The sequence below is a fragment of the Panonychus citri genome, unplaced genomic scaffold, assembly GCF_014898815.1.
Source record: "Panonychus citri isolate SS breed McGregor unplaced genomic scaffold, ASM1489881v1 Contig00138, whole genome shotgun sequence".
NCBI lineage: Eukaryota > Metazoa > Arthropoda > Arachnida > Trombidiformes > Tetranychidae > Panonychus > Panonychus citri.
Window position 1 is genome coordinate 4,076,272 of NW_026515543.1, and position 14,034 is coordinate 4,090,305.

General features: G+C 34.2%; 6 protein-coding genes across 9 annotated transcripts; 1 reads left to right on the forward strand and 5 right to left on the reverse strand.

The window, feature by feature from the left end:
* Nucleotides 1-196: 196 nt before the first annotated feature.
* Nucleotides 197-2,206, reverse strand: LOC128393677 (dentin sialophosphoprotein-like). Its single transcript, XM_053353877.1, has one exon. The coding sequence runs from the start codon at nucleotides 2,095-2,097 to the stop codon at nucleotides 487-489; it is 1,611 nt and encodes a 536-aa protein (XP_053209852.1). The 5' UTR covers nucleotides 2,098-2,206; the 3' UTR covers nucleotides 197-486.
* Nucleotides 2,207-2,396: 190 nt separating this feature from the next.
* Nucleotides 2,397-3,349, forward strand: LOC128393679 (6-pyruvoyl tetrahydrobiopterin synthase-like). The gene has a single exon (XM_053353884.1). The coding sequence runs from the start codon at nucleotides 2,517-2,519 to the stop codon at nucleotides 2,955-2,957; it is 441 nt and encodes a 146-aa protein (XP_053209859.1). The 5' UTR covers nucleotides 2,397-2,516; the 3' UTR covers nucleotides 2,958-3,349.
* LOC128393680 (uncharacterized) lies at nucleotides 2,967-3,752 on the reverse strand. The gene is made up of 3 exons (XM_053353885.1): nucleotides 3,469-3,752; nucleotides 3,289-3,401; nucleotides 2,967-3,227 (listed from the first exon to the last, which is right to left on the reverse strand). Exons 1-3 carry the CDS (start codon nucleotides 3,648-3,650, stop codon nucleotides 3,118-3,120), a joined length of 405 nt encoding a protein of 134 aa, XP_053209860.1. The 5' UTR covers nucleotides 3,651-3,752; the 3' UTR covers nucleotides 2,967-3,117.
* Nucleotides 3,753-3,990: 238 nt separating this feature from the next.
* LOC128393676 (glutamate [NMDA] receptor subunit 1-like) lies at nucleotides 3,991-8,112 on the reverse strand. Its single transcript, XM_053353876.1, has 4 exons — nucleotides 7,665-8,112; nucleotides 7,380-7,596; nucleotides 5,020-7,295; nucleotides 3,991-4,930 (listed from the first exon to the last, which is right to left on the reverse strand). Exons 1-4 carry the CDS (start codon nucleotides 7,821-7,823, stop codon nucleotides 4,238-4,240), a joined length of 3,345 nt encoding a protein of 1,114 aa, XP_053209851.1. The 5' UTR covers nucleotides 7,824-8,112; the 3' UTR covers nucleotides 3,991-4,237.
* A 55-nt stretch (nucleotides 8,113-8,167) lies between these two features.
* Nucleotides 8,168-9,790, reverse strand: LOC128392960 (YTH domain-containing protein 1-like). Its single transcript, XM_053353050.1, has one exon. The coding sequence runs from the start codon at nucleotides 9,442-9,444 to the stop codon at nucleotides 8,524-8,526; it is 921 nt and encodes a 306-aa protein (XP_053209025.1). The 5' UTR covers nucleotides 9,445-9,790; the 3' UTR covers nucleotides 8,168-8,523.
* A 726-nt stretch (nucleotides 9,791-10,516) lies between these two features.
* On the reverse strand, nucleotides 10,517-13,899 carry LOC128393833 (paxillin-like). Of its 4 annotated transcripts, none has more exons than XM_053354053.1 (7): nucleotides 13,741-13,899; nucleotides 13,122-13,368; nucleotides 12,916-13,023; nucleotides 12,597-12,809; nucleotides 12,186-12,359; nucleotides 11,353-11,583; nucleotides 10,517-11,075 (listed from the first exon to the last, which is right to left on the reverse strand). In XM_053354053.1, the coding sequence occupies exons 1-7, from the start codon at nucleotides 13,752-13,754 to the stop codon at nucleotides 10,809-10,811; spliced, it is 1,254 nt and encodes a 417-aa protein (XP_053210028.1). In that variant the 5' UTR covers nucleotides 13,755-13,899; the 3' UTR covers nucleotides 10,517-10,808. The 4 variants fall into 4 exon arrangements, with proteins under 4 accessions (XP_053210028.1, XP_053210031.1, XP_053210030.1 ...); XM_053354056.1 differs by having other exon boundaries at nucleotides 13,122-13,306; nucleotides 13,741-13,875; XM_053354055.1 differs by lacking the exon at nucleotides 13,741-13,899 and adding an exon at nucleotides 13,494-13,658.
* Between the last annotated feature and the right edge of the window lie 135 nt (nucleotides 13,900-14,034).

The window sequence follows — 14,034 nt, forward strand, 5'->3', positions numbered from 1 at the left end:
GTTTTTTTTCATTCATCATTTGATTTATTTGAGTTTTTTCGAGTCATTTAAATTGTTTTTCGTGATTTGATTCTCTTGTTAATTGCTTAAAGATTGAACCTTTAGCTCGATCTATTGGTTTGATTATCAACTGATTTGTTTTCTTTCAATTTAAATTAGTTTATTTTGTTGGAGTTTTTTTCGTTTTCATTCAATGTTTTGATCAATTGAAATTTGTTTTTATTTTGATTGTTGTTTCGATTTTTTATCAATTAAATGGATTCATTTGGTTCATTTGTGTCATATCTGGAAGCCCAATGTCCATTTTGACTTCGAGTCCCTGTCCATTAGGGTTTATAGCTGATCCAATGTTGGAAGTTAATTTTTGTAAAAATCCTCCTTGACCATTGGGATCGTTAGTGTTTTGGTCAATACGATTACTCTGAGCTCTGGAATCGGTGGTTGAAGATGAACTTGAGCTTGAATTTGAATTTGAATTTGATGAATTTATGGATGATGATGATGATGCTGAACTGTTTGCATTTCCTGTCTGATTTTATTTGTTGATCCTTGATTTTTATTAGATGACGAGGATCTACTCGAACCTGAGGTCGTACTTTGTCCCGATTGCGAAGGTGATTCACTCATTGAATTTACTGAATTTGAACTTGCACTTGAAGTAACTCCGTTCATTGAATAGCCTGAGTTCGAATTTGGATAATTTTTATTGTTCATTTTCTGATTTGAAGCAGATGAGGACGAACCTGCCGATGCGGATGATGAGGAAGAATTTTCTAACGCACTTTTCGAATCCTTACTTCCGGTATTTGATCCTATGCTTGATGCATCTTTTGAATTAGATACCGAACTTGAACCTGAAGTCATACTCTGACCTGACTGTGAGGTAAGTTCGTTCATCGAATTACCTGAATTAGAATTTGAAGCCGATGAGGCTGAAGAAGAAGCTGAGCTACTCGAATAAGATGATTTTCCTCTACTGGTTGAATCATTGCTTCCGGTATTTAACGCACTTCCTGAATTAGATACCGACCTTGAATCGGAACCGAACGATCCTAATCCAAACGAATTAACTATTTGTCCTAAACTATTGGCGATGCTATTTATTGAATGTTTTCGATTTCTTTGATCATTTGATTGATAAGAATCACTATCAGAATAATCATTGATTTGTTCATCGTTGCTCTCAGAGTTTCTACCTCTTTGTGACGATTTACTTGATGAAAACCTTTCAGTCTGTTGAGAATCTGAATCCGAACGTGAGCTCGACACATCATCTGAGTCCGAAGACGATGTCCCAAAACCATTTCCAAATGCTTCAAACAAACCTCCTAATCTGCTTGCAAAACTTTTACCAGTTCCCATCCCGTAATCGAGAGTGGACTTAAGTCCGAATGTTGTATCATCAGCACTTGATTGATCGCCATTATCACTATCATATGAAGAATATGATTCACTTGCACTTTTTGTTCCTTTTCTTGAACTTTGGTTCGATTTACTTTTTTCAGATGATTTTGAATCTGAAGCAGAACCAAAATCTAATAATCCAGTTACTTTATCCACGAATCCGCGACCATCAGCACGATCCAAACCTGAAGTTGCCCCTTTGTTAACCATTTTCAGGGTATTTTCTATTATGTTGCCATCTTCATCTTCTTCATCTTCTTCATCTTCTTCATCCTCATCTTCAGAATCTTCAGAGTTGGAACTCGAACTTTTAGATTCTTCGGAGTACGAATCAGAATCTTCAGAATCGACGTCTTCTTCTGCCTCATCTTCCGTTTCTTCTTCCGCTTCTTCCTCCGTATCATCTTCACTTTCTGTTTGCTCTCTCGTTTGTTTAGTTTTTTCCTCTTTATTTAATCCCAAACCAGAACCCAATTCACCATTAGCACTCATATCTATTCCAAGCCCGGAGAAAAGCCGACCAATACCCGAATCATCATCTGAATTAGAAAGTGAGCCATCATCACCTTGAGGATTCCCGTCAATACCAAAGGTTATTTTAATTGAATCGCTCAGATCGTCATCCAATGTTGGAGCACAAATTGAAGTAGTAACAATTGAAGCACATATAATTAAGATTCTTATACCTGTCATTGTTAATTATTGTCGAGCAATTAAAATATCGAAACAATTTAATCAAGTTAACTGAATTGTCGATGAAAATAAAACTACTGTTTCCTATTGTTTCCATCATCATCTAGATAACAATTTATCTTCAGCTGTAATTGTTTAGCTTTGTTTATATTCCCATTATGTTAATTTTTACTGTTTTAATTAACTATGATAATAAATCAACGTTGATTTAAATGTGAATTTAATTAAAGTTTAAGAGATGAGCGATTATTAATCGATTTCAATCGAATCTTTTTCTTGATAAATCGAAATTTTTTCTTCCTTTTCTGGTTAACATTTACACTTGTTGTCATCTGTTGTTGATTATTATTGATTTATATTGTTTAATTTGGTTGAATTGTTTTTCTTTCTTACCAATCAGCTTTCTATTAACTGATTTGATGGATAAAAAAGGTTCACCGATAGTTTACCTGACGAAGAAAATTTCATTCAGTGCTGCTCATCGTTTGAACTCTTCTAGACTTGATTCACTCACTAATGGTAAAATCTATGGAAAATGTAATAATATCAATGGACATGGTCACAATTATCGAGTTGAAGTTAATTTACGAGGACCAATCGACGAAGAAACCGGAATGCTCATCAATTTAACTCAATTGAAGCGAATCATGGAACAAGTAATTGAAACAGTTGACCATAAATTCATTGATAGGGATGTCCCTTATTTCATTGATTCTGGGAAAGTCTCAACGGTGGAAAACATTTCTGTTTATCTTTATGATTCGGTGAAAGAGAAACTACCTAGAGATATACTCTATTCTGTTATTGTCCATGAAACTGATGACAATGTTGTTGAATATCGGGGAGAAAAAATCAATTGACCATCACGATTTCAATATTGTTCAATTGGAGCTTTTCGACCAACTTTTTTCTCTCTCTCTTCTATTACAGTATTACAAGTAAATATACTACAGGATTTTACATCAGGACCAAATCAAATATTCCAAGAACAAGATTAATCCATCGATTTTAATAAGTTAATTATTCTTCAGAAAAATCTGCCTCCACTTCAGCCAGTTTACTGTTTAGATGGTACAAAATATCAATTGTTTGTAGAAGACCAGTTTTATATACCAATTTTTTACCATTCTCTGTCAATTAATAAACAAGTATTAATATTGAAAACAACAAGAAAATCTGATGTATATTTACTTAGGAAGAATTGTAACTCAGGTTCGTTTCCAGAATTAACAATATTCGTCTTCAAGATACATTCCTCATTTGTCTTGCGAATCCTTTTGTTGGATAAAAATTGGATCATCTCTCTGAAAAAGAATCACAGTAATTAGTTAATTTTACCATTATATTGATGTAAAGAAGATAAACAATTACCTGAAAGAAGCGATATTAGGATAAAATGGATCTAAATTTGCTTGAATTCTCTCAATTCTTTTTAAATTGATTCTCTTTGCATTGTTATAAAGATCAGCAAGATTCGGATCTGAGCCTTTTCTTGGTAATCGAAGAGCGTTTTTAGAGACAAAATTGTCGAAGAAAATTTTCCTTCCGGCCATTTTTAAACAGAATCACAAGAAAAAATTAATCAAAAAGAGATACGGTAACAATTAACTAATCATAATTAGAAAAGTGAAAATGTGTTGTAAACAAAACATTCAAATCTCCATAGAACCAGAAAGATAAACATTGAAGAGAAAAAGAAAAGCGCCAAATATGAAAATAATATTCGTTTAATGAACTAAATGAAAGAAATATCGATTTCGTTCAGAACTTTATTTGGATTTTTCTTTTGGACTATTCCGTCAAGAGTATAATCGACTACTGGTCAGTGTCCAGTTAGAGTTATTTTCGAAATTGAACCGGTTCTACTAATTGAAAATACGAATCGATTATAAATTTACCGTTACAATTTCATTTTCTGTTTATTATTTAATTGTTTCAAACTTTTAACCATTTACATGATATAATTGTTCATCATAATATCAGAAATTATTTGGGAAGAAACAGATTTTAACTTGATTGTGAAACTAACAATTAACTTTGTTCTTTCATCAATTAACTACTTTGAGAAATGATCTTGAACATTATTCCTTTCAAATTAAGTTGATTAGTTAACGAAACATTTTATTTATTGTTCGCGATTTCAGACGGCAAAGTAGCCTTTAACTCGCCTCATGTACGGAGTGTGTTGTTGTTGTGGAGTTCGAGGAGGTCGTGGTGATGTTGATAATGGCGGTGGTGGTGGAGGTGGTATATCAGGGTCTAATTGACTCGAATATGAAGTGGCCACTTCTCCAACGGACGGAACATCTTGACCAGTTGATGGATAGTAACCTGATGATTGATACAAACCCTCTGAGGGCATTTGCCCTGAACCAGAATTGTTTCCAGATGATAGAGGAAGTGGCGGTATTTGTGGTTGTTGTGATGAATATGATTGACCAATATCAGGAAGATTGGACGAGATAGTATATGAAGTCGGAGATTTCATCATTTCATTCATGTTTCTTTCAACTGTATAAGGAGCCGATAAACGGAAACCTGGAGCTGGTCTGGTGGATGGTGGATAAGGTGAGGTCGCAATCAAGTCCAAACGATTACGATCTTGTGTTTGCTGATCACGAGCTGTCCTTTTAAAAGGTAACGGTGGAGGTGGAGTAGGTGGAGGTCCCGATTGTTGACCGATCGGTATCACATTCGGAGGTGTCATTGGGGAGATTATATCAGCACCCGTTAATCCTCCAGATCCAATCATTGAGCTTGATAGTGTTAATGAGGTCGATGGATGGACCATATTGATTGGTACTTTAAAAGGAGCTTTCATTTGTTTTTGTCTCTGTAATTAAATAAAAGTAAAAAGTTAATTTGATCTGTCGGACAATGGAAATCGCATTGAAAGAGGAAAAGTTTTCGATTTTTTCTCACCGCGACAAGTGACCTCCATTTTTTGGCTGCTTTTTTCGCCGAATTTACTTGGCGAAATCTTTTCGCTTTCTGCCTCTTATAAGAAATCTCTATGGTGATGAATATAAATCCAGCGACGATTCCACCGGCGACCAGCATGAAAACACCCGCCATGTTTTTCAATCCCAAAGTGGTCGGAAAGTTTTCTTGAGTTTTATCACACTTTTCATCGCCCTTGAGGATCCATTTATTATCCAATCCCTCCATGTATCCAGATTCGTGCATACCGAGAATGGACAAAGTCACATTTTCCGTCCAAAATGAGTGTTTTTGTAAACCAATACCATAACCGGATCTACCAAATGTTTCACCGGAAATGATCAATTTACAATCTTGAGCAGCTTCATACTCTAATCGAGGTGAATCCCAAAAAAATACATTCAGATCACCGTCTTTAACAGCCTGAATTGCAGATTCAGTGTCTGGTTTATTGATCTCATCCATCAGTCGATACATATTGGACAATTCAACTTGACCTCTAAAGTACATGTCAACTGAACTTCCCCTGACTGTAGCATAGGTAAATCCTTCAGCTGGATTCCTAAGTCTTGCATCATCCAAACTGGTGATTTCGGTCTCAGCCTGATCAAGAACCAGAAAAGCGGCCAAATTGGCGGTATAAGAAGCAACCACGATCATCGCAAATCCAGCCCAAACCATTCCTAAGACTCGAGCGGAAAAAGATCTCGGTGTTTTCTCACCAATACCCGAATTGAGTAAAACCCCCCAAGCAAAGAGCAGAGCCGAAGAAAAGTTCAAAGCCTTCTCTTCATCAGGTCTTAAAGTGGCCACTTTCGAAAGTCCAAACGAACCAAAAGGACTAAAACGATCAAGAAGGTACAAAGCAAGAGCGACCACATGAACGGAAACCATAACAAGTAACCAAAGGGTATTTTGAAATGGCTGCAAGAAAGAATCAAGCTTAGCACCTTTGGGAATTTTTTTCTGTAACATGGCGATTCCTTGATATTTAAATGGCTTCGAAAAGTCAATCACTTTCGCTCTCTCGGGATTAATTGTCAGAGGAGCAATTACCATATCAGCTCTTTTGTTGGTCAGCTCACCAACTAAACCATTCCATTGCTTTTTACCTTCCAAGTTGAACCAATAAGCTCCGTACATTTTATCAGGAACCAAATATAAATTGTACGTGAATCCCATTTGATCAGCTAATTTGGTTAACAATTCAATGCAATAGCCTTTGCAACAATACAATGATTCCAGTCCAGTGATTGAATCATTCCGAGGACAGGGAATACTTCCTGGTGGACAGGTTGATGTCGTTATTTGGGAAGATGAGGAAGATGGAGATGAAGTTGAAGAATCGGTGACCAGTTCATTAACTGGTGTCGCCCAAACGAAAGGAGCTTCGGCAATTGTAACAATCTTCAAGTGAGTTAGTACATAATAACCTGGTGGTTTTGTTAATGAGCCTCCAGGCCAAATGATTTCACTTTCATTTAGACTCATTATCATTGAATCGGTTTTACGATTATAAACATATTTACCAACTTCGGTTTTAATACCTGAATGAATGTTGATTATCGAGTAATCTGATTCACGTCGATCATTATTCTCATCAAAAGTGATCTTTCCCGTTGCTCCGTTTTCTAGAGTTTGATTTTTCAGATATTTCATGAAAGTAACTCCAGTCATCCATTGGTCAACAGTTCGACGACAATCATTTGGTGGTTGAGTGATATTCTCATGCTGATATAAATTTCTCAACGCCATTACGATGATATTAACACTATCTCGAATATGAGAAGCCTCATCTCGAGCATTTCTCAAAGTCGGACCAATGACACCGTTCGGTACATTTGATGAGCCAAGTGCTTGTTCTGAGACCAACCAAACGTACCCGAATCCGGTCATATTGAGACGTTCGATTTCTTTGAATATTTTCATCGCCGACTCTCGACTGGCATACAAAATGTACACTCGGCAACTTAACTCTTCTTTAGCCTTATTCATATCCGAAGTGATGTTTATTACCCTTGGATCATATTCGATAATCCTTTCAATTTTGATCTTACTTCTGTCGGCCATGTTTTGGAATCGATGTAAAGTCGATTGACCATCGTTGTCCGAAGAATGGATAAAAATGACCGATTGATAACCAAGAGAACGAAGAAGTTCAATCCAAACATCAGCTTGATGAGAATAAGGTTGAACAGTTCTCATGAAAGATCCATGAAGATTCTTATTCGATAATGAACAATCTCGATTGGAAATACCTTTCAAATGAATAGAGAAGAAGACGAAAAAAAGATTCTTTAATCATAAACGAAAAGCGAAAAAAAAATCAACTGAGCATTTACCTATTACAGGTATGTTGTAAAATCCACAGGTAAATGATACCGAAGCTGGAGATGATTCCTCTGTATTCGGGTGGCTCACAATTACGGCGTAAACTTGTCGAGAGATTAAATTATCACAAACATCTTGAGCAGTTCGAATTGGATTAACACTCATTGGAACCGTATTACCAATCAACTCAGTTCGAGCTGGAAGCATCAGTTTGCCCGTTTCGATTTGCTGTCATTGGGAAGAGAAAAACAATAATCAATTCACCTGTTCAACTCATTGAACATTGAGTAATTTACCTGTAAAAACAGGGCGATATTAGGACCAGAACTGAGAACAGCTCCAATGTTGAATACAACTCGATCATCTAATGTTACATTCAAAGGTAAACACAAAATCAGGTATAAAAGGAAAAACATTTTACAATAATGATAACAATTAACCATCAATTTGATCATATTTTGAGTTTTATCAGGAAATGTTGATTGAACAACTTAAATTATTACAAGAGAAACAATTAAATTCATTAGCGTTGAAATGGTTTTTACACAATTCACTCAATTATAATTATTCAATTATCTTTATGTGTTGATAATTTATTGCTCATCTTTTGTTCATTTCACTTGATTAACATGAAAAGTAAATTGCTGACAATTAAAAGATAAAGAAATCAGGAAGACTTTGTATATTTTAATCATTGTAATTGATTTACATTCAAATCAGCGGAGTAAATAATAAGTGTTGTTTACAAACTGATGAAACTGGAAAATGATGAGGATGAAGATGAAAAAACTCCCAGTTAAAAGCTCCCTCTGGTTAGATGGAGATACAAAGTTCATTTGATCTGAATATCAATTCAGCTGAACTTTTGCTTTTCCTCATGAAAAATTTGTTTTATCAATCATGACGCTATTGTATCATAATTATGGTAATACTTTTATTCAATATATAAAAAGGTAATGATAATGAAAATCATGATGACAAAAAAAAACATTATTAACAATTGAAGATCGTGATTAAATTTTGATCTAATTATTAGACTCATGATATTGATGAACAAGATTAAAATTCAATCAATAAGTGAAATTTAAATTGAACAATTTAAGATGAGCAGATGAAATTTCATTTGTTGGATTAATTTGTTTAATCATTTCAATTTTATGACATCAAATTAATTGGACTTTGATTGATTGGAAGTTGATTAGTTGATTCGGTTTGGCCAAAGTCCATTTTAGGTTCGGTTTTTTGTTCATTATTCATCATTGGTATCATGGCCTCTCGACTCTGAGTATCTGAATTCATTCCTGGTTGAGTTCCTTGAGTGGAGCTCGAGGCGATTGATGAATCACCATTGGCCTGAGAATTAAAGGTCGAACTTACGTCATTGTTCATGTTTGGCCTTGGATTATCTATCGAATGAGACTCTTGACCATCGTTCATTTTAGATCGAAAACTTTGACTAATACTCTTAACTACACCTCCCAATTTGTGAGCAAGATCTTCCATGTTGCTCTCTCGTCCGATTGAGTTTCCTCTTCGAGTGGGAAAACCATTTCTACTCGATACAATTCTCGAATTACCGGCTCTTCGACCAAGGTGAGATTCTCGATGGGCTTTATCTTCCTCTTCTTCCTCTGTTACCTCTTCATCCGAATTCTCTTCTTCCTCTTCCTCTTCCTCTTCCTCTCCCTTTTCTTCTTCTTCTCCTTCTTCATCTTCTTGAGCTTCACCGTCATTTTCTTCATCGTCTTCAGTCTCTTCTTGTTCCTCGGATCCTTCGTCCTCTTCATATTTTTCGATATCTTGACCTTCTTCTTCTACCTCTTCTTCGACTTGTTCTTCTGAATTATCATCCACTTGACCATCGTCTTCGATTTCGACTTGGACTTCATTTTCAAAAGTATTATTAACATCAAAAACTTCCTCAGTATCTTCGACCTGACGTTTCGATAAATCCCGTTTATCATCCGCTTTATATCCTGAACGATTTGTAGCATCACTTAGAGTTCGAGACTTGATAATATTCACCGAGTTAAATATGAACAAACTACTAAGAACCAAAACAATTAAAGATCCCATTATTATCGTAATCACCTTTCAATGAGTTTCAACAAGAAAAATAATTTAGACTAATTTAGTTAATCTCATTCGAAACAGAGAGTAAAAAATACAATGACATTATTAATGATTTACTATTGACGATAGTTACTGTTCATCCTACAAATTGTTAATTAAACAATTTCAGGTGAAACAATTAACTTTCCAATTCTAATTAAAAGTATTTATTTAATTTCAAGTTCATTATCTTGAAAACTGTTTAATTCATCTGAATCTAACTAAACCAACTTTTCTCATGAACCAGAATCAAATTAACGTTTAAGTTAACCAACTGAATAATCAATCAAACAACAATTAAACAAATTAATCAATCTAAATGTTACCCAAAGCTCAGGTACGTCAATCAGTTTTGTCCCTAAATATCAATGTTGTATTGATGATTAGTTGTTGATTCAATTTTTGGATTGATTTCAATTAAAAGATCATTTTGATTCATTTATTGGTTTATTCAATCAACTGTTAGTTAATCAACTATTAGTTAGATTGATTTCCGAGTAATCAAAGACACGAAACACTAATGGAAATTAACATTTGAACAAATTAATTGTTCAATCATTTTGATTGGAACATGAGTTTCTTTTAATTTGTTTAATTAATACATTAAGTATATTGTTATTGATATAATAGTTTAATTTGATTATGATGATTAATTTGATAAAATTGTTGATGTTAATCATTTAAACGTGTGTTTTAATTGGTACTTTATCAAGGCCTCAGATTTATTGCTGATCATAGATTTGTTATCATGACTTGATCGTTTCAATTTCAATTGTAGTCGTAACTTTTTTTTCGTTGGCGATTATCAATGATTAATTGTTGTTCATGGTGATTTAATCATTCAAATTTTATAATAATAGTAGTTAATGGATAGTTCATTCATTTAGATTTTTGTTTCGCACTCGTAAGCGTGGTGAAGAGTAACTCAGTTTTCAGGGTTGGTCAATGATTAACTTTTCTTTTCCGTGAATCGCAATTTTATCAATGGATAGAGAAAAGTGGGCTGGATGCGAAAATATTTTCGTTATTAAGGGTCAATGATTTTCGATGTGTTGACTGAGTATTTGATTTTCAAAGTGAATTAGAGATGCGAGAGTCTTGTCATTGTTGATTTTGTCGAGGTGATGATTGGAGTCATAAGCTGGTTTTATAATTGTTATTGAGTCATTGTTATGTTATGGTTGGTGGGTGTAGAGAGAGAGAGAGAGAGAGAGAGATGTAAATTATCCTCAGAAAGTGTGGAAGCGGGTTCATGGTCAGTTCGACATAAACCTTGAGGTGACACTGATGGTAATGCGATTGGTGACGATGGTTTCGATTTGTTTTTGTTAACCAAAAAGTTTCTCGAAACACGAATGGCAATATGGTTTATCATTTTGCTCTTTAAAAGTTCCCTTGTTAAGTTGCTTCAAACAAAATGAACAAACAAAATGTTCAGGATGAAATTTCCTAAACATGGCTGTTATACAACGTCCGTTAATTGGTTTGTGACATCCGGCACAAAGTGATCCTCTTTTGGCATGATAATGTGTCTCGCAATAAGGTTGACCTTCATGGTCAAAGAAACTACCTCCAATAAATGGACATCGACAATCCTGTAATCAATAATTAATAATAATCAATAATCAAGGAAAATAATAATTAATAAGATAAACAATTTCTATCAAATTACTGGACAAAATAAACAGACAGTTCTTGATAATAATCTAATCATATCTTAAAGAAAACACAAGTTAATTGTAAACAAACAATAAAAAACTCAAATAAGATGCAATGGTTTATGAATATTCCAAACTTGTTAACGTTAAAAGTTAATTGTCTGATTAGTTTGTTGTTCTCGTGTTTATCTGATGAGTTTCGCCTTCTTCTTACCCTACAAACAAAACAATCCGGGTGCCATTGTGAATTTAGCGCTGATATATAATTGTCCGTGATCGCGCTATTACATCCTGCACATTTGGGTGCAAATAGATCAAAATAGTCTTCGCTACAATAAGGTTTTCCATCTTTCTCATGATAACCTTCATCTCCAAATTGTTTACCACATTGGGCACAGAAAAAGTGCTCTGGGTGCCATGTTTTGTCTAAAGCGGTGACACATTTCTAGAAAAGAGAGAAAATAAAGAGAAACTTATTAGTTTTAACACGTTACAGTTTTTTAGGTTAAGTTTAAGGAAGTTTTTTCTCTCTATTCCAATGACAATCTCTTGAAAAGTATTATCAATATCACTTTGGCATGAGAAAACTTCTTTCATCTACCTTTGAGTTGAGTCGAAAATCATTTTAGCTCCTACATCATTTCAATGTTTTCCTCATTTAACCCTATTTGCTTTTCGTTTTGAGAAACATTTCTCTTTTCACTCTTCACTCTTTTCTTCATCTTCATCTTCATCTTCATCACTAATCTTTTCTTATCCATCTCTCTCTCTCTCGCTCTCTAAATCATCATCTTACTACATGTTGTGGGTGTTGTACCAAGGACATTGGGTGTTAACAATCATTTATTCTATTCATTTTTTTTCATCCTCATCATCAGTTTTCTTCCTCTTCTTTAGAGTCTTAATGCCAGAGCAAGTTGCCAAATCGTCTGTGGGTTGATTTCTTTTCCTGTATTTCTCTTGCTCTTACTATTATTTTTGATCAATGAATGATGATGAAAAGAGAGAAACATGAATGTGGGCTAAGGTGAAAGGAATCGCTCTTACGTCGATAATCGATGAATTACAGTAGGCGCATCGAGGTGAAAATAAATTGTGATAATCGGCTTCACAATAAGGCTCATTTTCCCGTTCGAAAAAGTTTCTTTGCCCCAATTCGATTCCACAATGTACACATGTAAAATGTTCCGGATGCCAGGTTCTTCCTAAAGCAGTAACAACCTACAAAAAAAGGGAAGAAAATAAAAAAAATATGATTAATAATAGTGTTCGTAAAGAGACAAGACCAGCAAATTAGAGAGAAAGAGAGAGAAATTTAAAAATAACCACTATCATTAAGAATATTCTGATATGTGGGATTATCTAAGTTTCGGCTTCAGCTGAAATGGTGAGACAAGTGAAACCATAACATTAAAAGTCAATGTTAATACAATTAATTGATTAGAATAAGTCAATTACCAGTCCAACGATTGGTTTATGACAAGCAGCACAATGACCTTTAGCAGTTGTATCTACGCCATGTTTACTCATGTCAATCTGAAGATCACCAATCATCGTGTCCAAAGTTTGAGCTTTACTTTGAACCTGAGTTTGTTTAGCAATTCCTTTAATTGATGAGGATTTTGGTTGAACTTTTCCATATTCATGGTTAGGAGATTGTTTCTCTTTAACCTAAAAGATTAAATAAAAGAAAAGAGAGTCAATATTACAAAGGGAACAATTTCTAAACAGATGATTAAATTTTAGGATGAAACAGTTAACGGGTTAACGATAGTACCTTAAAATCTGACAGAGAGGCCATCAGATCATCAAGCTCTCCAATAGCATTGGAAGCTCCATAAGGTTTACTGGTAGTAGATTTAGTAACATTATGTTGTGGTGAAGTCTAGAAATATTAGAAAGATTAGAAAACAAAGAAGGTTAAGATTTTAGTGTGGAAACGAGAATAGTGGGTGAGAGAGAGAGAATGTCTTAATGAATTACCTTAAAATCGGATAAAGAGGCCATCAGATCATCAAGCTCTCTAATTGCATAGGAAGCTCCATTTTTATTTGCCTTCGGGGCAGCGGTTGTGTTAGTGGTTCCATTTGTCTTAGGATTTGGATCCATAACTACATGTTGAGGTGAAGATGTTGCTGTCTGTGGTTTAACTGTAGTTTCCCGGCTTTCTTCATAGAAATAAGTCACTTGAGTAATCGGTTTTAATTCCCTTGTATGGGTACGAGATTCACTATATAAGTGAAACAGGACAACAAGGTTTAAATAACAAAGAGAACAGAAAAAAACAGGAAAACAAATTAGTGAAAAGTTGCCATTGAATCCAGAAAATGGAAAATCTCATTTCAATGAAATTACAATAAAAATTGAAGACAATCATTTGTTTAAATTGAAAGGAAGGACACAGTTAATTGTTAACAGGATCCAGAATCCAGGGTAATTTATATTAACCAGATTAAAACAAGATAAAGATGATTAATAAACTGGATTGATGAACAACAACAACTCATTTAGGTGTAAACACAAAAATAAACAAAACAAAATAGACAAACAAGATGAAAGAAAATGTAACAAAAAAATGAAATAATATCAATTTGATTCTTACCCTGTACTTGTCATAATTAATGTCCACTAATCACAGTATTTTCGATGGTAAAATAACAACTAAATTAACCAAATTAACGCGTAACAATTAATAGAAAACAAAACGAAACAACTTGTTGACTTACCACAATTTAAAATCAAACTAAACTCCTTGTTTGGAGTCATGAATGATAATCAAAACAACAAATCACTCGCTCAGGCGCATTAACGTTTTCCAACAATTTGTTGATCAGTTAATTCAATTAATTTGATTTAATTTCTGTCGTTCGTTTTTAATTAATGTGATTTACCATCT